The 15,916-nt window shown below is 39.0% G+C and overlaps 1 protein-coding gene across 1 annotated transcript in view; it reads right to left on the reverse strand.

The window, feature by feature from the left end:
• Window positions 1–964: 964 nt before the first annotated feature.
• The window catches only part of Qpct (glutaminyl-peptide cyclotransferase), a 30,798-nt gene continuing 15,846 nt past the window's right edge, over window positions 965–15,916 (reverse strand). The window contains exons 5-8 of the mRNA XM_013013517.1: window positions 7,487–7,663; window positions 5,068–5,167; window positions 3,341–3,457; window positions 965–1,302 (exon numbers count right to left, since the gene is read on the reverse strand). Of these exons, the coding sequence (XP_012868971.1) occupies window positions 1,157–1,302; window positions 3,341–3,457; window positions 5,068–5,167; window positions 7,487–7,663 (540 nt within the window). The 3' untranslated portion in view covers window positions 965–1,156. The remainder of the gene's footprint in view (window positions 1,303–3,340; window positions 3,458–5,067; window positions 5,168–7,486; window positions 7,664–15,916) is intronic.

Consider the following 15,916-nt stretch of genomic DNA (forward strand, 5'->3'; position numbering starts at 1 on the left):
TACCTGGAAAGTGTATCTTAATGGGTACTTTCTCAATGACTTCCATTGTTTACATTCAAAACTGACATTCCTTCCCCACCCCGTGGGTCTGTCTCACTCTCTACCTGTCCTTGGAAGAATAAGTCAATAAGCATTGACTCAGTATCTTCCCTGATCAAGGACACAGAGAACAGTGGCTCTGACTAACTTCATTTACATGACAGGATTGACTTCTCAAATTGTTTATTGGATTGAGCTTGTTTCTATATAATTGCTTTCTATCAATGAATGCTTGATGCCTGTGCTTTTCCAGAAAAAATTTCAATAAGTAATTGACCATATTTGAATGCCCCCCCACAAATCCATAACTAGTGGGTTCCTATCATATTTTCTTAAAATTGATTCAAGAGGCCACACACAACAGGATTTTTCTGTCTCATCTCAACACAAGACCAAAGCAGAAAATAAATACTTTGTAGTTAAATTAACAGAAAGAGTAGCCAAAAATTATAGATGCAGTTTTATTATATCTACATAAGAAAAATCTACAATAAAAAAAAAACTCAAGAGCCAATGATGATTCTGTTAGTATAATGGTATTAAATCTTCCTTTTTTCATATACCTTTTCCAATGGATTTATTTAATGACAATCAAATATTACAATCAAATATTAAATTTTTGAAATCCTATAAAAATTGGGTCATACATTGAATGAGATACTTCCTTGTTTTTATGTATATATAAAGTAAAAAGAAAATAATAAGACATTTAATTCAGATTTTAGTTTCCAGAAAATTAACCCTAGAAAGATTTCTCAAAGAATTTTGGAAAACTTCAAATACATCTTTGCTTTGTATTACATAATAGATTTACAAATATGAAAAAAATCATAAAACTAAAATGAAAAAAATCATGAAACCATATGCAATTTTTATATTTTTATACTGAATCTTGTTAATGTTTAAAAGTATGATATTATCTCTAGATAAAAATCAATGTATAATTGAGGACAAGCTATGGTAGAAGGATTCACTGATCATGTACTCAAAGACCCCTACAGAATGAATCTATAAGATGAAGGTGTCCACCTTGAATTTATCTGGAATCAGATATTTTACATAATGTCATATCTTCTGAATTTGGTATAGAAGTCATTACTATGACTAAATTAGAATATTACAGATGAAGATACTCCAACACAAAGACTTGAATGATTTTGTTTAAATTATCAATGGTTGACTCATCCAGATTTTCTTCATTGTCATCCATAGTGTGCCAGACTTCAGGGAAAGGAGAAGTTATCAGATGCAGAATTGGGACACCTAATGAAAAAGAATTACCTTGTAATTCAGTACATCTCTCCATTCAGTTAACTAGAAAATGACATTCTTCATGTAGAAGGAATGCTATTGTATAGGAAGATACCTGATAACTCATCACCTCCGGTGCATGTCTTTATATCTTACCTTTGTACTTCAAAAGCATTGAGTCATAAAAAAAAACATTAATAAATTCAGTAAATAATCATAAGGCACCTACTGCCTACCAATTATGACTCTTAGAGTTCAAGTCATAGTAAAAAGGTCCCTAAGCATCACCTCCAGCTTTTTGGTGATTAATTGGAAATAAAAGGCTTACAGACTTTGCTGCCTAGGCTGACTTTGAACTGTAATCCTCAGATTTCAGCTTCCTGATTAGCTAGAATTACAGGTGTGAGCCACTAGCACCAGGCTGAACTTCCACTATGTTGACACAGGAATTTTCCAGATAAAATCAGAGCTACACAAAGGCAAGAACACAATCTAATTCCATGAATTAGACAGAAGAATGTCAGCAGGATACAGACTTTCAAAAATATTCTACAGCCAAGAGCTGGTGGCTCATACCTGTAATCCTAGCTACTCAGGAAGCTGTGTATTGAGGATCATGATTCAAAGCCAGCCTGAGCAGAAAAGACCATGTGACTCCAATTAACCATGAAAAAGCTGGAAGTGGAGATGTGGCTCAAATGGTAGAGCACTGGTCTTGAGCAAAAATGAGCTTAGGGACATTGCCCAGACCCTGGGTTCAAGCCCCAGAATTGGCCCACACACACAAAAAATTCTACTTATCAAGAAAAATAAAAGTACTCCAAAGGATTTAGAATGAGTTTCTCATCCTTCCACTTGGAAGCCATGAGTTGATATAATGGCTGTTTTAATTAATCAATTAAATTTAATGGTTCCTGCCTCTTCTAGAGAATTGCAAATCAGGAGTAGTAGAAATTATTACTAAGGCCTAGTGCTGCTGATCACTATTAAGCTTAGTTGTCACCTTAAAGACCTACAATAAATGTGTGAGGTATAGAGAGAAAGTGTGGAAATACGGACAACTCCCAGGAGTCTAACCCAAACAAGTGTATAAACCAGACCATTACAGCACAAGACAAAATTTGGAAAGGAGCAGTTGTTTTCAGTTCAATCCTCCATATTAATGAACAATAGTAGCTCTGTCGTTTTATTTGATAACCAGGAGAGGCTTTGTCAGGGGATAGTAAGTATTACATGCTGCATAAGAATCATATCTGGCATCAATACTGACCAGGTAAGGGAGTTTCTAAACTTCTTTGTCAGTTAATTTAGTTTAAACATCAACCTTCTGTCTTAAAGTCATATAATCAGAAGACACATATTGGTTAAAGCTTATTTATGTGTGTATGTATGTATATATATAAATATATATATGTATACTTGTTTTTAAAGATTGATCCTTATGCAAATTAATTTTATCTAATATTAAATCATCTAAAATATTTTAGACTGGCTAATATCATTGCTATATAAGTCTAGTGCTGTCAATCTTTTTGTGTGTGTGTGCCAGTCCTGGGACTTGAACTTAGGTCCTGAGTGCTGTCCCTGAGTTTGTTTGCTAGTGCTCTACCACTTGAGCCACAGTACTACCTTTGGGGTTTTTTTGGTGGCTAACTGGAGATTAGAGTCTCATGGACTTGCCTGTCCAGGCTGGCTTCAAACCATAAACCTAGCCTCCTGATTAGCTAGGTTTATAGACATAATCCATCACCCAGCTAGTGTTATCAGTCCTAAGGATGGTCTTAGTGATTCAAGATGCACCAATTATTATTCATGTTTAATTTTCTTCTTGAATGTATGTAACAGTTAGAGACCCAGAAAAGTTCACTGTTAAAGAAAACTATGGATGTCACTTGCAAACTAAATAAATTTTGAGAGTAAGCCATGGCTAAGAACAATGATCCTGGTCTAGTTTTAGGAGTGAGTAAGTGATACATAGTTTTGAAATATCAAAATGTACATATAATGTAATAATGAACATATACATGAATAGGTACATGCACATAATTACCTTTTCTTAAAAATGGAATGTGGTCATCTTGAATAATATTTCCATAACCAAAATTCTGGAAATACCGCCTCTCCAAAGAGTGATCCTTGAGCAAACCTAATTCATGGAGTTCCTGTTCTGCAAATGACAATTAGATAGTAGATGAACCTTTATTTTCATCTGATCAAGACTCAGGATGCATTCTTACTTAAGGAGTTTGAAATCTTATCAAGGAGCCATTATAATCTTAATATGCAGTGAACATGGTCATACCATGACAATAACAATCAGGGCTAACCTTGGGCAAGTACAGTTTGGAGTAGGAAAAGAGAATAATTGTGCAATGTTCTGGCCTTCAGGTGAGAATCTTAGAGATCTCAACTTCAACAGGACAGATTGCAAGTGAGGAAATCAAAGGAAAATGGTTTGGTAAAACTCAGGAGCATATGGTGAGATGGCAGAATGCTTTCACACTGCTTAGAAATAGCACAACTCTAGGGCTGGGAATGTGGCCTAGTGGTGGACTGTTTGTCTAGCATGAAGGAAGCCCTGGGTTCCATTCCTCAGCACCACATAAACAGAAAATGCTAGAAGTGGCTCAAGTGGTAGAGTGCTAGTCTTGAGCAAAAGAATCCCAGGGCCAGTGCCCAGGCCTGGAAAAGAAAAAGAAATAGCACAATTCTATCTTGCTCCAAGAAGTATGCATGTCTCATAATGAACTTTTAGCATGAAATTCTTGCCTCAAAAGCAGCCTCTTAGGAGGAGTTTACCAAAAAAAAAGTCTATCTCAATTTCATCTTTCTCAAATACCTACATGGTTTATTATGTATGGTTTGGTTTGGTTTGGTTTTATGGGGAGGCCCCATCTAGCCTCTCTGAAGCCACAGATAGCTATGTACTTGGCTTGGCCTAGCCTGGGCTGGCCTGTCTATCTACTCTCTTATTTGATATCTTCTTCAGATGGTCCTTTACAGATCTCTTTCTCTTGACTCTTGATCCACTTTGAAAGCTTGGAATGTCTGGATAAGGTAGAAAATAGAAGATTGAAAAAAAAAAAACAGGTGAAGAAAGGAAATGTAAAGTATATCTTTGGGTATCATTATAAAAACATAACATTCATCTTTAGCCAATATGTTTTGTTAGGTCAACTTTTCCCTAAAAATGTGTTCCATATGCTTCCCACAAGACTCTGAGGAAAATATTTTCAAGCCATTTCTAAGGATATACAAACATAAAATATAGTATTTTCTGCTTGCACTTCAAAACAGAGTTGAATGCAGAAAAATAAACTTACCCTACGAAACAAGATTAAGTAGGAATAACAAGTTAATAAACAGGGCAAAATGCTAGTATATTATCAAATCATAAATTTTGAATTTTAAAAGGTGACCCTTGTTAGTAGAAAGAAACATTTTGATAATTCTGTCTTCTTTTCTTTATGTATGGTGTATTCAAGTGAATATCTTCTGGAGGGTGGAGGAAAGGTTCAGAACTCAAGGGAAAAAGGGTGAAAAAGTACAGCAGTGGAACTCACCGGACACTGTGATGAAAGTCAACTATACAGCTTGTGAGTAGACAGGGAAAGGACAAGGACTGGGAAAGAGTGAGGGAAGGAAAGTCAATGTATGAAAGGACATGTACGCATTACCTGACTCATGTAATTATAATCCCTCTGTATACCATCTCTATAATAACAATAAAGTAAATTTTAAAAAAAACTTTTCCTTTTTAGTAACTGTGGCACTTACCAATTTTTTGAAGCCTATCAAACCATCTGGCAGAGTTTGGAAAAAAATTGGGAAATGTTGGGTTTCGGGCCCCAATTAAATCCAGTAAGACCATTAAATCCTATAGAAGAAAAACATTGTTTAACCACAGAGAGAAAAACACATTTCATATTCATCAATAGAGATAAACAATTAAAATTAAATCCATTTAATCAGTTAAGAATATAGAGAGCTATATAAATGAACAAGAGTTTTTTTAATAGTAATTTATAATAATTATTGTTGAAGTACCTTTTTTTCCCCCTGCCTGTTGTGGGGCTTAAACTCTGGGCTTGGGCACTGTCTTGAGCTCTTTTTTTATTTTTTCCTCAAAGCTAGTGTTCTACCACTTGAGCCACAGCACCACTTCTGGGTTTTTCTGTGATTAACTGAAGTAAAGAGTTTCATGGACTCCCCTGCCCAGCCAGGCTGGCTTCAAACTGTGACTTTCAACTCTCAGCCTCCTAAGTGGCTAGGACTACAGGCATGAGCCACCGGCGGCCAGTAAGGTGAAGTACTTTTTAAAAATGTGAATGAATTACAGTGTTAATTCCTTATTACTCCAAACGAATACTACTAGGAATAAACTAGAAAGGAATCTTTGGGGTCAGGATTGGTGACACATGTTTGTAATCCTAGCTATGCAGGAAGGGTAGAAAGGGGAAAAGCTTTTCAGGATCAGCTCAGAAAAAAGTCGATGTACACGATCTCAAAAACAACACTGGAGACAAGCCCAGTAGTCTTAGTTATTAAGGAGGCTGAAATGGGGAGGGTTGAAGCTCAAGGCCATTCCAGCCAAAAAGTTCATATGTGCCCATTTACAACCAATACAAAGCTGGACACAGTGGTGCACCCAGCTATACAGAAAGCTTAAACAGGATGATCATGGTCCAAGCCAGACAAAAAGTAAGGCCCCATTAAAAAAATAAATGCCAAAAGGGTTGACAGTCTGGCTCAAGTGTAGAAGGTCAAGCACATGATCCTGAGTTCAAACTCCAGAGCCACAAGAGAGAGAGAGTCAAAGAGAAGACAGGAAGGAAGGAAGGGAGAGATGGAGGGAGAGAAGAATGGAGGAAGGAGGGGGGTACTACAGTACTAGCCAACCAGGTCTCTCCTCCTTCTCTGAACCCTTTTCAGCCACTTTGGCTCAAGTGAATGAATAAGTGCTGTCCATAAGTCCCCGCTCCCCGCCAGGATCAGCTGCAATGGAGAGGGGACAGAGATGGAAGGGAAATTCTAACACAAGGTCTGTTAGACAAAATCATTCACCCATTTGACTCCCAGGGCAAAGGTCTATAACAGGGCAAAGCTCAGAGATGAGTGAAGGTGGAGTGAGGGAACTATTGATCAGTTTACAAATGAAGAGGGTCAGAAGTAAAGGAAGAACAGGAAAGAAAAGGAATGTTCAAAGCTTGAGCTCCAGGTTCTAAGCTTAAAGAAGAGAAGATGTAAGGACTGAATAAAGACAAAACATGGAGAGGGAGAGGCAGGAGGAGACTCTCAGGTAGGTTAAAGGATTAGTGATGGGTTTGGGCCCAGAAACAGGGATGTAATTGAGGCTGGGTGTTACACTCACATTTAGTAATAGTGGTAGGATTTGAAGACAGCATGTGAACTTCTCCACCCTCATGTGAAAACTGTCATCTCAAACCAACAACACAGCAAAATATCAAGTACACACTGGAGTCAGCATAATTCTTCAGTTGTAAAGCATTATAATTACAATACCCTAAGAAAAATCCCTCAGTCGCACGCCCTCTTACTCCATTTCCGAGTATCCTATCCTCCTCTGCTTTTGTAATGCCTTCAAAAAAAAGATTCAACTCATGCCTATAATCCTAGCTACTCGGAAGGTTGAGATCTGAACAACACGGTTTGAAGCCAACCCAGGCAGGAAAGTCCTTGAGATTCTTCTCTCCTGCTCAGAAAAAAAGTCAGAAGTAGAACTGTGGCTCAAGTGGTAGAGCGCTAGCCTTAAGCAAAATGAAGCTCAGAGACAACACCCAAACCCTGATTTCAGACCTCAGGATGTGAAGAAGAGAAGAAAGAAAAAGAAAAGAGGGAGGGAAAGAAGAAAGGAAGGAAGAGCGGGAGGGATGGAGGGAAAGATTCGAACTTCTACCTTCACACACTACCTGTGGAAATAAATGTTCTCCACGGAGCCAAACTGAATCTGATGGCTCCTTAATCAGATTTCACAGTACTTTAATTAAACTCATCCAAACATGGCTTCTAACCCAGAATCATTCTTTTGAGCTCTGGGATTCCTCAAAAGCCCAGTGCCTGCCAAGGAATGTTCTATTATAAACACCATTCTGAAGATTTTGTGACACCGCTAGGTCTCAGCTTTAGCACCCTTCTCTTTGGAAGCTACAGAGCCATCAAAATTCCTCAGACTAACCATGCCATGCAGTTGGTTGGTGCCCCTGGCTCCAGGTGGGTGTGTGGTCGACGCCATCTTCGTAGCTAAGTGCCGAGACCCATACAGGGAGTCCTGAGGAGACCAGTGAAGGAAAGCCTCTTCTCCATCAAAAAAAATTAGCTTCAGTGAGAGATCTGACTTGGAGCCTGAGACATCCTAGTAAAAAAAGAACACTTATTTTAATGCTATGATGAATAAAAGGAAAATAAGCACCAAAAGCTTAGAAAGGAAGATACCAAAGCAAATGAAACCATACCAAAATTTATTCCACACCACTTCCTCTTCAAAAATCACCTCTCCTCCCACAATCATCACTCAAATAAATCTCACCTTCTCCTACTGCCTCTAAAAATAGATGCTTTCTATTTGTTCACTCTTTTTTTGTTGTATCTGTATTCCATTAGTGGGGCTTGAATTCAGAGTCTCTTTGTTCTTTCTTGGCTTCTTCTGCTCAAGGCTCGCGCTCTACCACTTGAGCCACATCCGCTTTGGGCTCATAGACTTTCCTCCCCTGGCTCACCTTGAACCTTGATGCTCAGATCTCAGACTCCTGAGTAGCAAGTTTTTCAGGCAAAAGCCACCTACCTAATCCTAGAAAATTTGTAAGTATAGAAGTGTTGTGATAGACACTGTAACATGCCACCCAACATTCCCCTCAGGAGGATGTGTGTGCCCAGCATCTGGGAGAGTGTCAACCACTTCCAGGTTTGTGCCAGCTGCCTCTCCCACATCCCACGACCTGTCCACAGACACTAGAGGCTATCTAAAGGGATACTGGCCTTCCAGAGCTCCCCACAGCGTGGCTGAGACTATCCCCAGTATAGCTCAACCTCTCCCTCTGTCTAATCCCGTTTCTCTCTTCCTCCAGCCAGAAGTGTTGATCCAAGGCTGCTCCCCGCTAACTGACCTGAATGGTCTTCATCAGGTGATGCTCTTCATCAGGAAACCAATCTGAAACAACTGACGATCTTTCTTGCCCCTCACCTGATTTAAGTCTGACATTTTTCATTGAATCTCAGTTTAAGAATCTGCCCTAGGAGTGCCACAGAGATACAAAGGAGAATAATTATAGCAGCTTACTTGAAAGAGACTACACTTCAGTTGGGCTAGGAAAGACAAAACACATGTACATGAGCACAGAAAAAAAAATGTGCCAGGGTTCACATATGCAACCCATGTTCTTTGGAAACTGTACAGAAGAAGGGGTGAATCTCTGGGGCATCAAAAGCTGCATGAGAGAGAGAAAGCATCTGACAAGAAACTGAGAAGGGAAATTAGATTCTGATCAGTTTTAAACTTTCCACTTTTAACTTCCAATATTTTACATTACTTCTTCTGCTACTCTAAAACCCCACAGTTCTTGAGCCCACCCTAATTCCTGGTCTGTCAAGTCCCTTCACTTTTTCACAGTTCTCCACCTCCATAATAACCTAGCTTCTCTCTGTGTCCTGTTTAGTTCCAGGCAATCATACTAATACTAATTACTTTCTTATATACACCCTCAACTTACTTGCCCTCTGCCTCATCAGGTCAAGGGCCATGGCTAACTCTATGACCCTAGCTACAAGGGAGGTAGGGAATTATGGGAACATGTTTCAAGGCCTACCTAGGCCAAAAAAAAAGAAGTTTAACCAATAGCTGGATAGAGGCACATCCCTGTCATCCAAGCTTCTCAGGGAAGCAAAAATAAGAGGATTACAGATCAGGGCATAAAAGCAAGAGCTCAGTCTTGAAAATAACCAACACACACACACACACACAACACATACACACACACAACACACACACTCATTCCTTATATCAAAAACAAACATGAAGTCATCCAGCCTTGTGCCTATTCTTGTGGAGAACCTAGCTAGAGAAAATAAACCACCACCCTGTTTGACCTTGCTTAAACATTCATGACCACAAACCTTAAGCTGGCCTTCTATGTTAACTGGGAGTCACACTGTATTTTCTGGATCCATTCACTTGCAAACTCTTCTGGTATTTCATGTTCTTCCTCTTTCTAAAATTCCGCACCTCAGTTATCTCCCTCCCAAATGATGACCTTGATTTCTTCATGCCATGCTCATTAGCTGCCAGCCTCTATGTGCTCTAAATCCCTTCTCCTCTGATCTGCTCAAGGACACTACTCTAATAAACACCATTTTTTCTTATCATCACCTACAAATATGCTGTTACTTCTCTTGTGTTAAAATGTTTACTCCATTATCTCCACGAGCTACTGCTTCTTTTTTAAATTCCACCTATAGAAAAACTTGCAAGAATTGTCTGTTCGGTCTCCAAGTCTTGTTCTTCAACCTATTCTGGTCCTATTTCATCATCTCTATCCACTGAAATTGTTGTTGTCATGGTCACCTCTACATTGCTAAATTCAAAGGTTAACTCAAAATCTTCATCTTTCTTGACTTGTTGGGAGCAGCTGACAAGACTGATAGCTCCCATCTGCAGATATTTTCCTCATTCAGCTCCTAGGACAACACAGCCCTTCTACCCTAGCCAGCACTGTTGATTCCCTTCATCTCTTTTCCCTCTTAATGTTAAAGGCCATAAAGCTTGTTGCTTGGTGCTCTTTGTTGTTGTTAATATCTATCTCTGAGTCTTTACAAAATGTGTATGTATGTATAACATATGCATACCCACACATGTCAGTAATTCCAAAGTACATAGCTCGTTGTTTGGTCTCAGTCCTGATACCCAATTGCCAAATGAACATCTCCACACAGATGTTTAACAGACATGTCAAATATAATGTGTCAAAACTCAATTTCTGATATTCTTCCTGAAAGGATCATTACCAACAGTCTTCCCCAAATAATTTGTTGTTAACATCATCCTTGCAGTTACTCAGATTTTTTTTAAAAGCCATGGAGGATTTCCTCCATGGATGCTTCTTACGCACACACACATGCACACACACACACACACACACACACACACAATCTAGGTCATCTTGTCTTTGCAAACCTATTTCCTAACTGATCCTCACTCCATGCCTTTTTTCATTTCATTCCTTTTTTTTAACCCTCGTATATCTCCAGAGTTATGTGATCAAACTTTCCAGATGCTTTTGTGCCTTGTGTGTCTTGACTGACTGTTTCTCGTGTTTGTGCCCTTCCCAGAGCCCTTTCCTTTGACTTGCTCACTTGGCCTGCTGCCCACCTGTCTTCTCAGGTCTCCTTTCACTATCACTTTAGAGACTCCCTCTACCTCTTCTCTGTGGGAGTCCCAGTGACCACATCCCAGATCCCCTTTCTGTATTTTTACTTGAATTTTGCTGAGGCATAGCTAAGCAACATCTAAAGTGAAGCCATGCATGAAAGTGAACATTATTGATACCTGTACCTGAAAGCATCATCATTCTGGTCTTATATTTAATTCAACTGTGTATGGGGATTCCAAGATCATTATTTATTTTAAATACTTAAGGCACAATTGTATTGTTTTCTACACATCCAAAGTTTCTATTGAGAAATCTAGTGTCATTTTTATTCTCAGTATTTTTTTTCATGCCTGTTAGAATTCCTAGAATGACTATGCTGTTTTTATTCCTTTTTCTGGAAAAGATACTTTTTCCACTTTAGAATTCAGCCCTCTTATAAGTGGGGTTTTTTTTATTTCTAACTTCCAAGAGCTCTTTCTCATACTGTGGTTACTCTTTCTGAATACTCTTATTTTTGTTTCATGAATGTAATTGCTCCTCTGATTTCTCTAAAGATATTTAAAATACTACCAAGTTATCTTCTGCTCCTTGTACTATTCTATTTCCTCGAACTCCATTGTTCAATTTGTCTCATTTGTTTGCTTGCTTTCTTTCATGATGGAGACTGTTCTCCAATGTCTGGTCATACCTGAGTTCACTCATGTTAAAGAAGAAGGTCCAAATATACTGATTAGACATAATAAGTTCATTGCTTTTGCTACTTGTAAATCTAGTGCTCATTCAGCATTTTCTTTGAGGATCTCTCAGTGTTCCCTTCCTGCAATCTTTTCTCTGACATGGCTCAAGCTCTCTGGACAAAGATCCTTCAGTTCCCTATCAAATGGGTATACGATTATTGTTGTCTTTCTGCTGCTAGAAATGATATAACATACCAAAGATTTCAGTGTTCACTGTGTAGACTTCTACCTAATCTCCCTAATTTACATGAACATCTCCTTAAGGCTCTTTTTTTCATAACTGGTCCCAAAGTCCAGAACAACATTGTTCAATTTCTCTAGAAATTTCAATAGAGTCTGGCATGGATTAGGAATCTATATAAGTATTTCTTATACAGACTTGTGGCAATGGGGTACAGGACTAGAGTTTGAACTCAAGACTTTACACTTGCTAAGCTGACTCTCTACCCCCTTACTCCACACTCCCAGGACTTTTTTGCTTTAGTTATTTTGGAGGGTCATTCTTACGTTTTTGTCTGTCACCAATCTTGGGCCAAGATCCTCTTATCTACATTTCTAGTGTAGCTGGATACCAGCTTTATAGAGCCATGCCTAATCCCCTATGCAGACTTCTAACCCCTCATGCCTGCTCCCTGCCTCACTTCTGCCTTTCTAAGTACGTCATTCATCTAGTCCCTGGGCCTTTCCAGGATTTTGTCAGGAGACCTGATGGCCTCTTTCATTCTCACATACTTCACCAGGAAATATGACTTCTATCCATGCTAGTAGGTCATTTGCTTTCTCCATCTACTACTGTTTGCATATTGTGGTTCTCATTAACACATGCACCTTCATTTATTCAAAGATGAAGCTTCCCTGATTCTTTTGGGGTGATATCATTTTGAAAGGGAAGGAAGGAAAGGAGGGAGGGAAATAAGGAGGAAATAAGGAAAGAGGGAGAAAGGAAGGAAGGGAGGAAGGGGAGAAAGAAAGAAAGAGAGAAAGAGAGAGAGAGAGGGAGGGAGGGAGGGAGGAAAGAAAGAAAGAAAGAAAGAGACAGGAAGGAAAGAAGGAAGGAAGGAAGGAAGAAAGAAAGGAGGGAGGGAAGGGAAGGGAAGGGAAGGGAAGGGAAGGGAAGGGAAGGGAAGGGAAGGGAGAAAAATGCCAAGTGCTGGTGGCTCACATCTGTAATCCTAGCTACTCAGGAGGCTGACAACTGGAGATGGCCAGCCTAGGGAGGAAAGTCTATGAAACTCTTATCTCCAATTAATTACCAAAAAGTTAAAAGTAGAGCTCTGGCTCAAGTGATACAGCACCAGCCTAGAGTGAAATAATAATACCCAGGCCCTGAGTTCAAACCCCAGGACTAGCACAGATAAAAAAGGCTTTTATCATCTGAAACAAAGCTATTTTTGTATACTATGCTTAATACTATGTCTCTAGACAGAGAATTAACATCTACTATTTTAATATCAAGTGTTTTGATCCATGAACACTGGATATCTCTCCATATTTTAGATCTTTTTTTTTTTGTCAGTCATGGGGTCTGAACTCTGGGCCTGGGCTCTATCCCTTAGTTCTTCAGCTCAAGGGTAACACTCAACTTGAGCCACAGCACCACTTCCAGCTTTTCCTGCATATGTGTTGCTGAGGAATTGAACCCAAGACCTCATGCATGTAAGGCAAGCACTCTACCAGCCCTTTTAGGTCATCTTTAATTTCTCTACATAGTGATTCTTACAAGGTGCCAGTGGCTCATACCTCTAATCCTAGCTACTCAGGAGGCTGAGATCTAAGGATTATAGCTCCGAGTCACCAGAAAACCAGAAGTGGCACTGTGGCTTACAGTGATATAGTGCTAGCCTTGAGAAGAAAAGCTCAGGGACAGTGCCTGGACCCTGAGTTCAAACCCTATGACCAACAGCAACAACAATAAAAATAATTATTCTTATTTTTCTTTCTTTCATTTGCCCACGTCTTTGCAGTTAGTTCTGTGGTTTGAATTCAGTGCCTTACACTTGCTAGGTAAGTACTCTACCATTGAATGATGTATGCTGCTCTGTTCATTTTTATTTTGTTTTTTTAATTAGGCAAGTGTTTTAATTGTATTGAGATAGCTTTTTAATTTATAAAGACAGCTCATTCTACTTTGAATCTCCAATGACTTAAGAGAGCATGAAGCAAAAGATATACCTGTACAGCAGGTGCACACCCAGGATTAACTCTGTATTAAGCAGTTAAACAGATTTCCTCATTATCAAGGATGCAAGGTGAATACTTCAGTGTAGACAATCTAAGCTTTTAAGATCCCTTAATGCTTCCAAAGGTCTAGCTTGAAATCAGACAGTATAATCATAGGATGTGAGGACAGAATGAGACTATTGGGACCAGAGGCATTCTGCCCGTGCTAGTGTAGAGGCAAAAGAATGGCATTTTTAACTTCTACAGCTTTAAGTTTTAGGGTGCCTCACTGAAATTTCAACAGCTGGGTGACTCCAATTATCAATTATACTTACTTTCTTTCATTCTCTTCTCTTAACACCAGTTCATTTAGAGAGGAATGGACTGCTGTAGATACTGATCCAGAGTCTCCTGAGGCAACTTGCTCTTTAGGGTTTTTTGTTTTTCAGAATTGGCAGGAAAACAAATACAGCCTTCAATTTCTAGTAACTCAGGCTTGTACTTTGAACCTAGAAGAATCTGTGTAGCCTAATCTGTGAAGGTCTTTGCGGTAATAGTATAAATGCCTGTTATCAGGGTTTACATAGTCTGTCCATGAATTGTCTGCCATCTTTCTTGATACAAGGTCAGAGAATGGCACAGTAATAAAGCTCCTGGAATACATAGCCTCTATGGGTCAACTGGGGGACAATAGACCTAGGCTGAGCTTGGCTCTGCTTCACTCTGCAGTCAGTGAGGTTGGCTCGATTCCACTTGTCTCTTATCTTCCTGCTGGGACTGACAGACCAGCCAGCGCATGCCCTTCTCATGGTGATGGCAAAGACACAATTCAGTAAACACATTTCCAGCTTCATGTCACATTTACTAACCACACATTGGCCCAGGCAAAATAAATAGCAAAGTCCAGAGTCAATGGTTGAGGGAACACAGCTGACTCTAATGTGAGTGCACAACAAAGTTATAAGGCAAAAAGATACGGGTGTGTAGACACAGTTCTACTAACAAAGAGAAGAGGGAAAGGACTAGAAGAGTTAGAACAATAATCCAGGCTACTGTCCAGCCCTCTCCTAGGGTACTTTCCACCACCACCTATTCCACTCATGATGGCTGAAGAAAATAAGTTTTACTACCAATTTAGTTAAAATATAATTGCAGGAGGGAAGGGAGGAGTGTAGTTGTGGAGATGGAAGGGAAGGGATGGTAGTGGAAAAACAAAGGAAGAGACAACAATGCTTGATAAGAAATGTACTCAGTACCTTGCTCATGTGACTGTAACCCCTCCTCTGTACAGTATTCTCACAATAAAAAAACTTATTTTAAAATATATATATATATATATATATAAAATTGTAAGAAGAAATCTGATACTCTGCAAATTTGCATTCAAAAAGAGTCCATTTTAAAAAAATTATTCATGTTGTCACTTACCTCTAGCAGGTAAATTAAGAGAACATACATCTCTAATTGAGATCTCAGATTGTCTAATTAAGGATCCCACCCCAAAATTCATTCAGCCCTTTCTGTTTCTGGCTACCAGAAATACTTCTTTCCATAGAGAAAGCAGTTCACCAAGAGAAGACACACTAGCTACACAAAATTGTGCCTTTAAGTTATACTTCATTTTGTTTCATGCTTATACTAGCAATATAAAGATGAAAAATTAAGATGATGTATCAGTTTCCCGTCACCCAACAGCTAGGGAACTGTGAACGGTAGAAGCAGGGCATGGGACAAAGGCATTATAGAAGGCTCAGGAAACAAAATTCACAAAACAGAAAAAAAACAGTGAAAAGGATATTGAGAGGGGGAAAAACAATTCTTGCTTTCTTCAAGTTAACATATCCAGCAAAAAAATAGAACCAAATATCTCTATTACTTCCATTACAAGCTAAACTTTCAAAAAGCCCACAAGAGGGTGGCTATTTGTTGCCTACGAACAAAATGTTTTGTTTTTGCTTTGTCTTGTTTGCTTGGTTATGAGTGGTATCAGCACAAAATGTCTTCATCTAGTTTAGCACTTTTCCCCCCAATATACCCTTAAGAACACAGACACTGAAATAACATCTGAGAGTCCCAGAAGTATTTTGAGCTGAGAACAGAACAAAAGCTCTGCTCTGCTACATAAAATTGAGCTGAGATTGACAGATAATAACAATAATGCATTTCTGTGTCAAGCTTTTCATCTTGATATGTCTGAATTACCCACTCTCTACTTTGGAGCCACTTTTCCTGTGGCTCCCTCTCCTCAACTCAAGTCATTATCTCTCACATCAGAAGGTCATGATGTTTCATGACTATATAAACAAGAAGAAATAGCACTGTTTTTCAACCTCAGGCCTGCACCAA

The sequence above is a fragment of the Dipodomys ordii genome, unplaced genomic scaffold, assembly GCF_000151885.1.
Source record: "Dipodomys ordii isolate 6190 unplaced genomic scaffold, Dord_2.0 Scaffold20, whole genome shotgun sequence".
NCBI classification, from domain to species: domain Eukaryota; kingdom Metazoa; phylum Chordata; class Mammalia; order Rodentia; family Heteromyidae; genus Dipodomys; species Dipodomys ordii.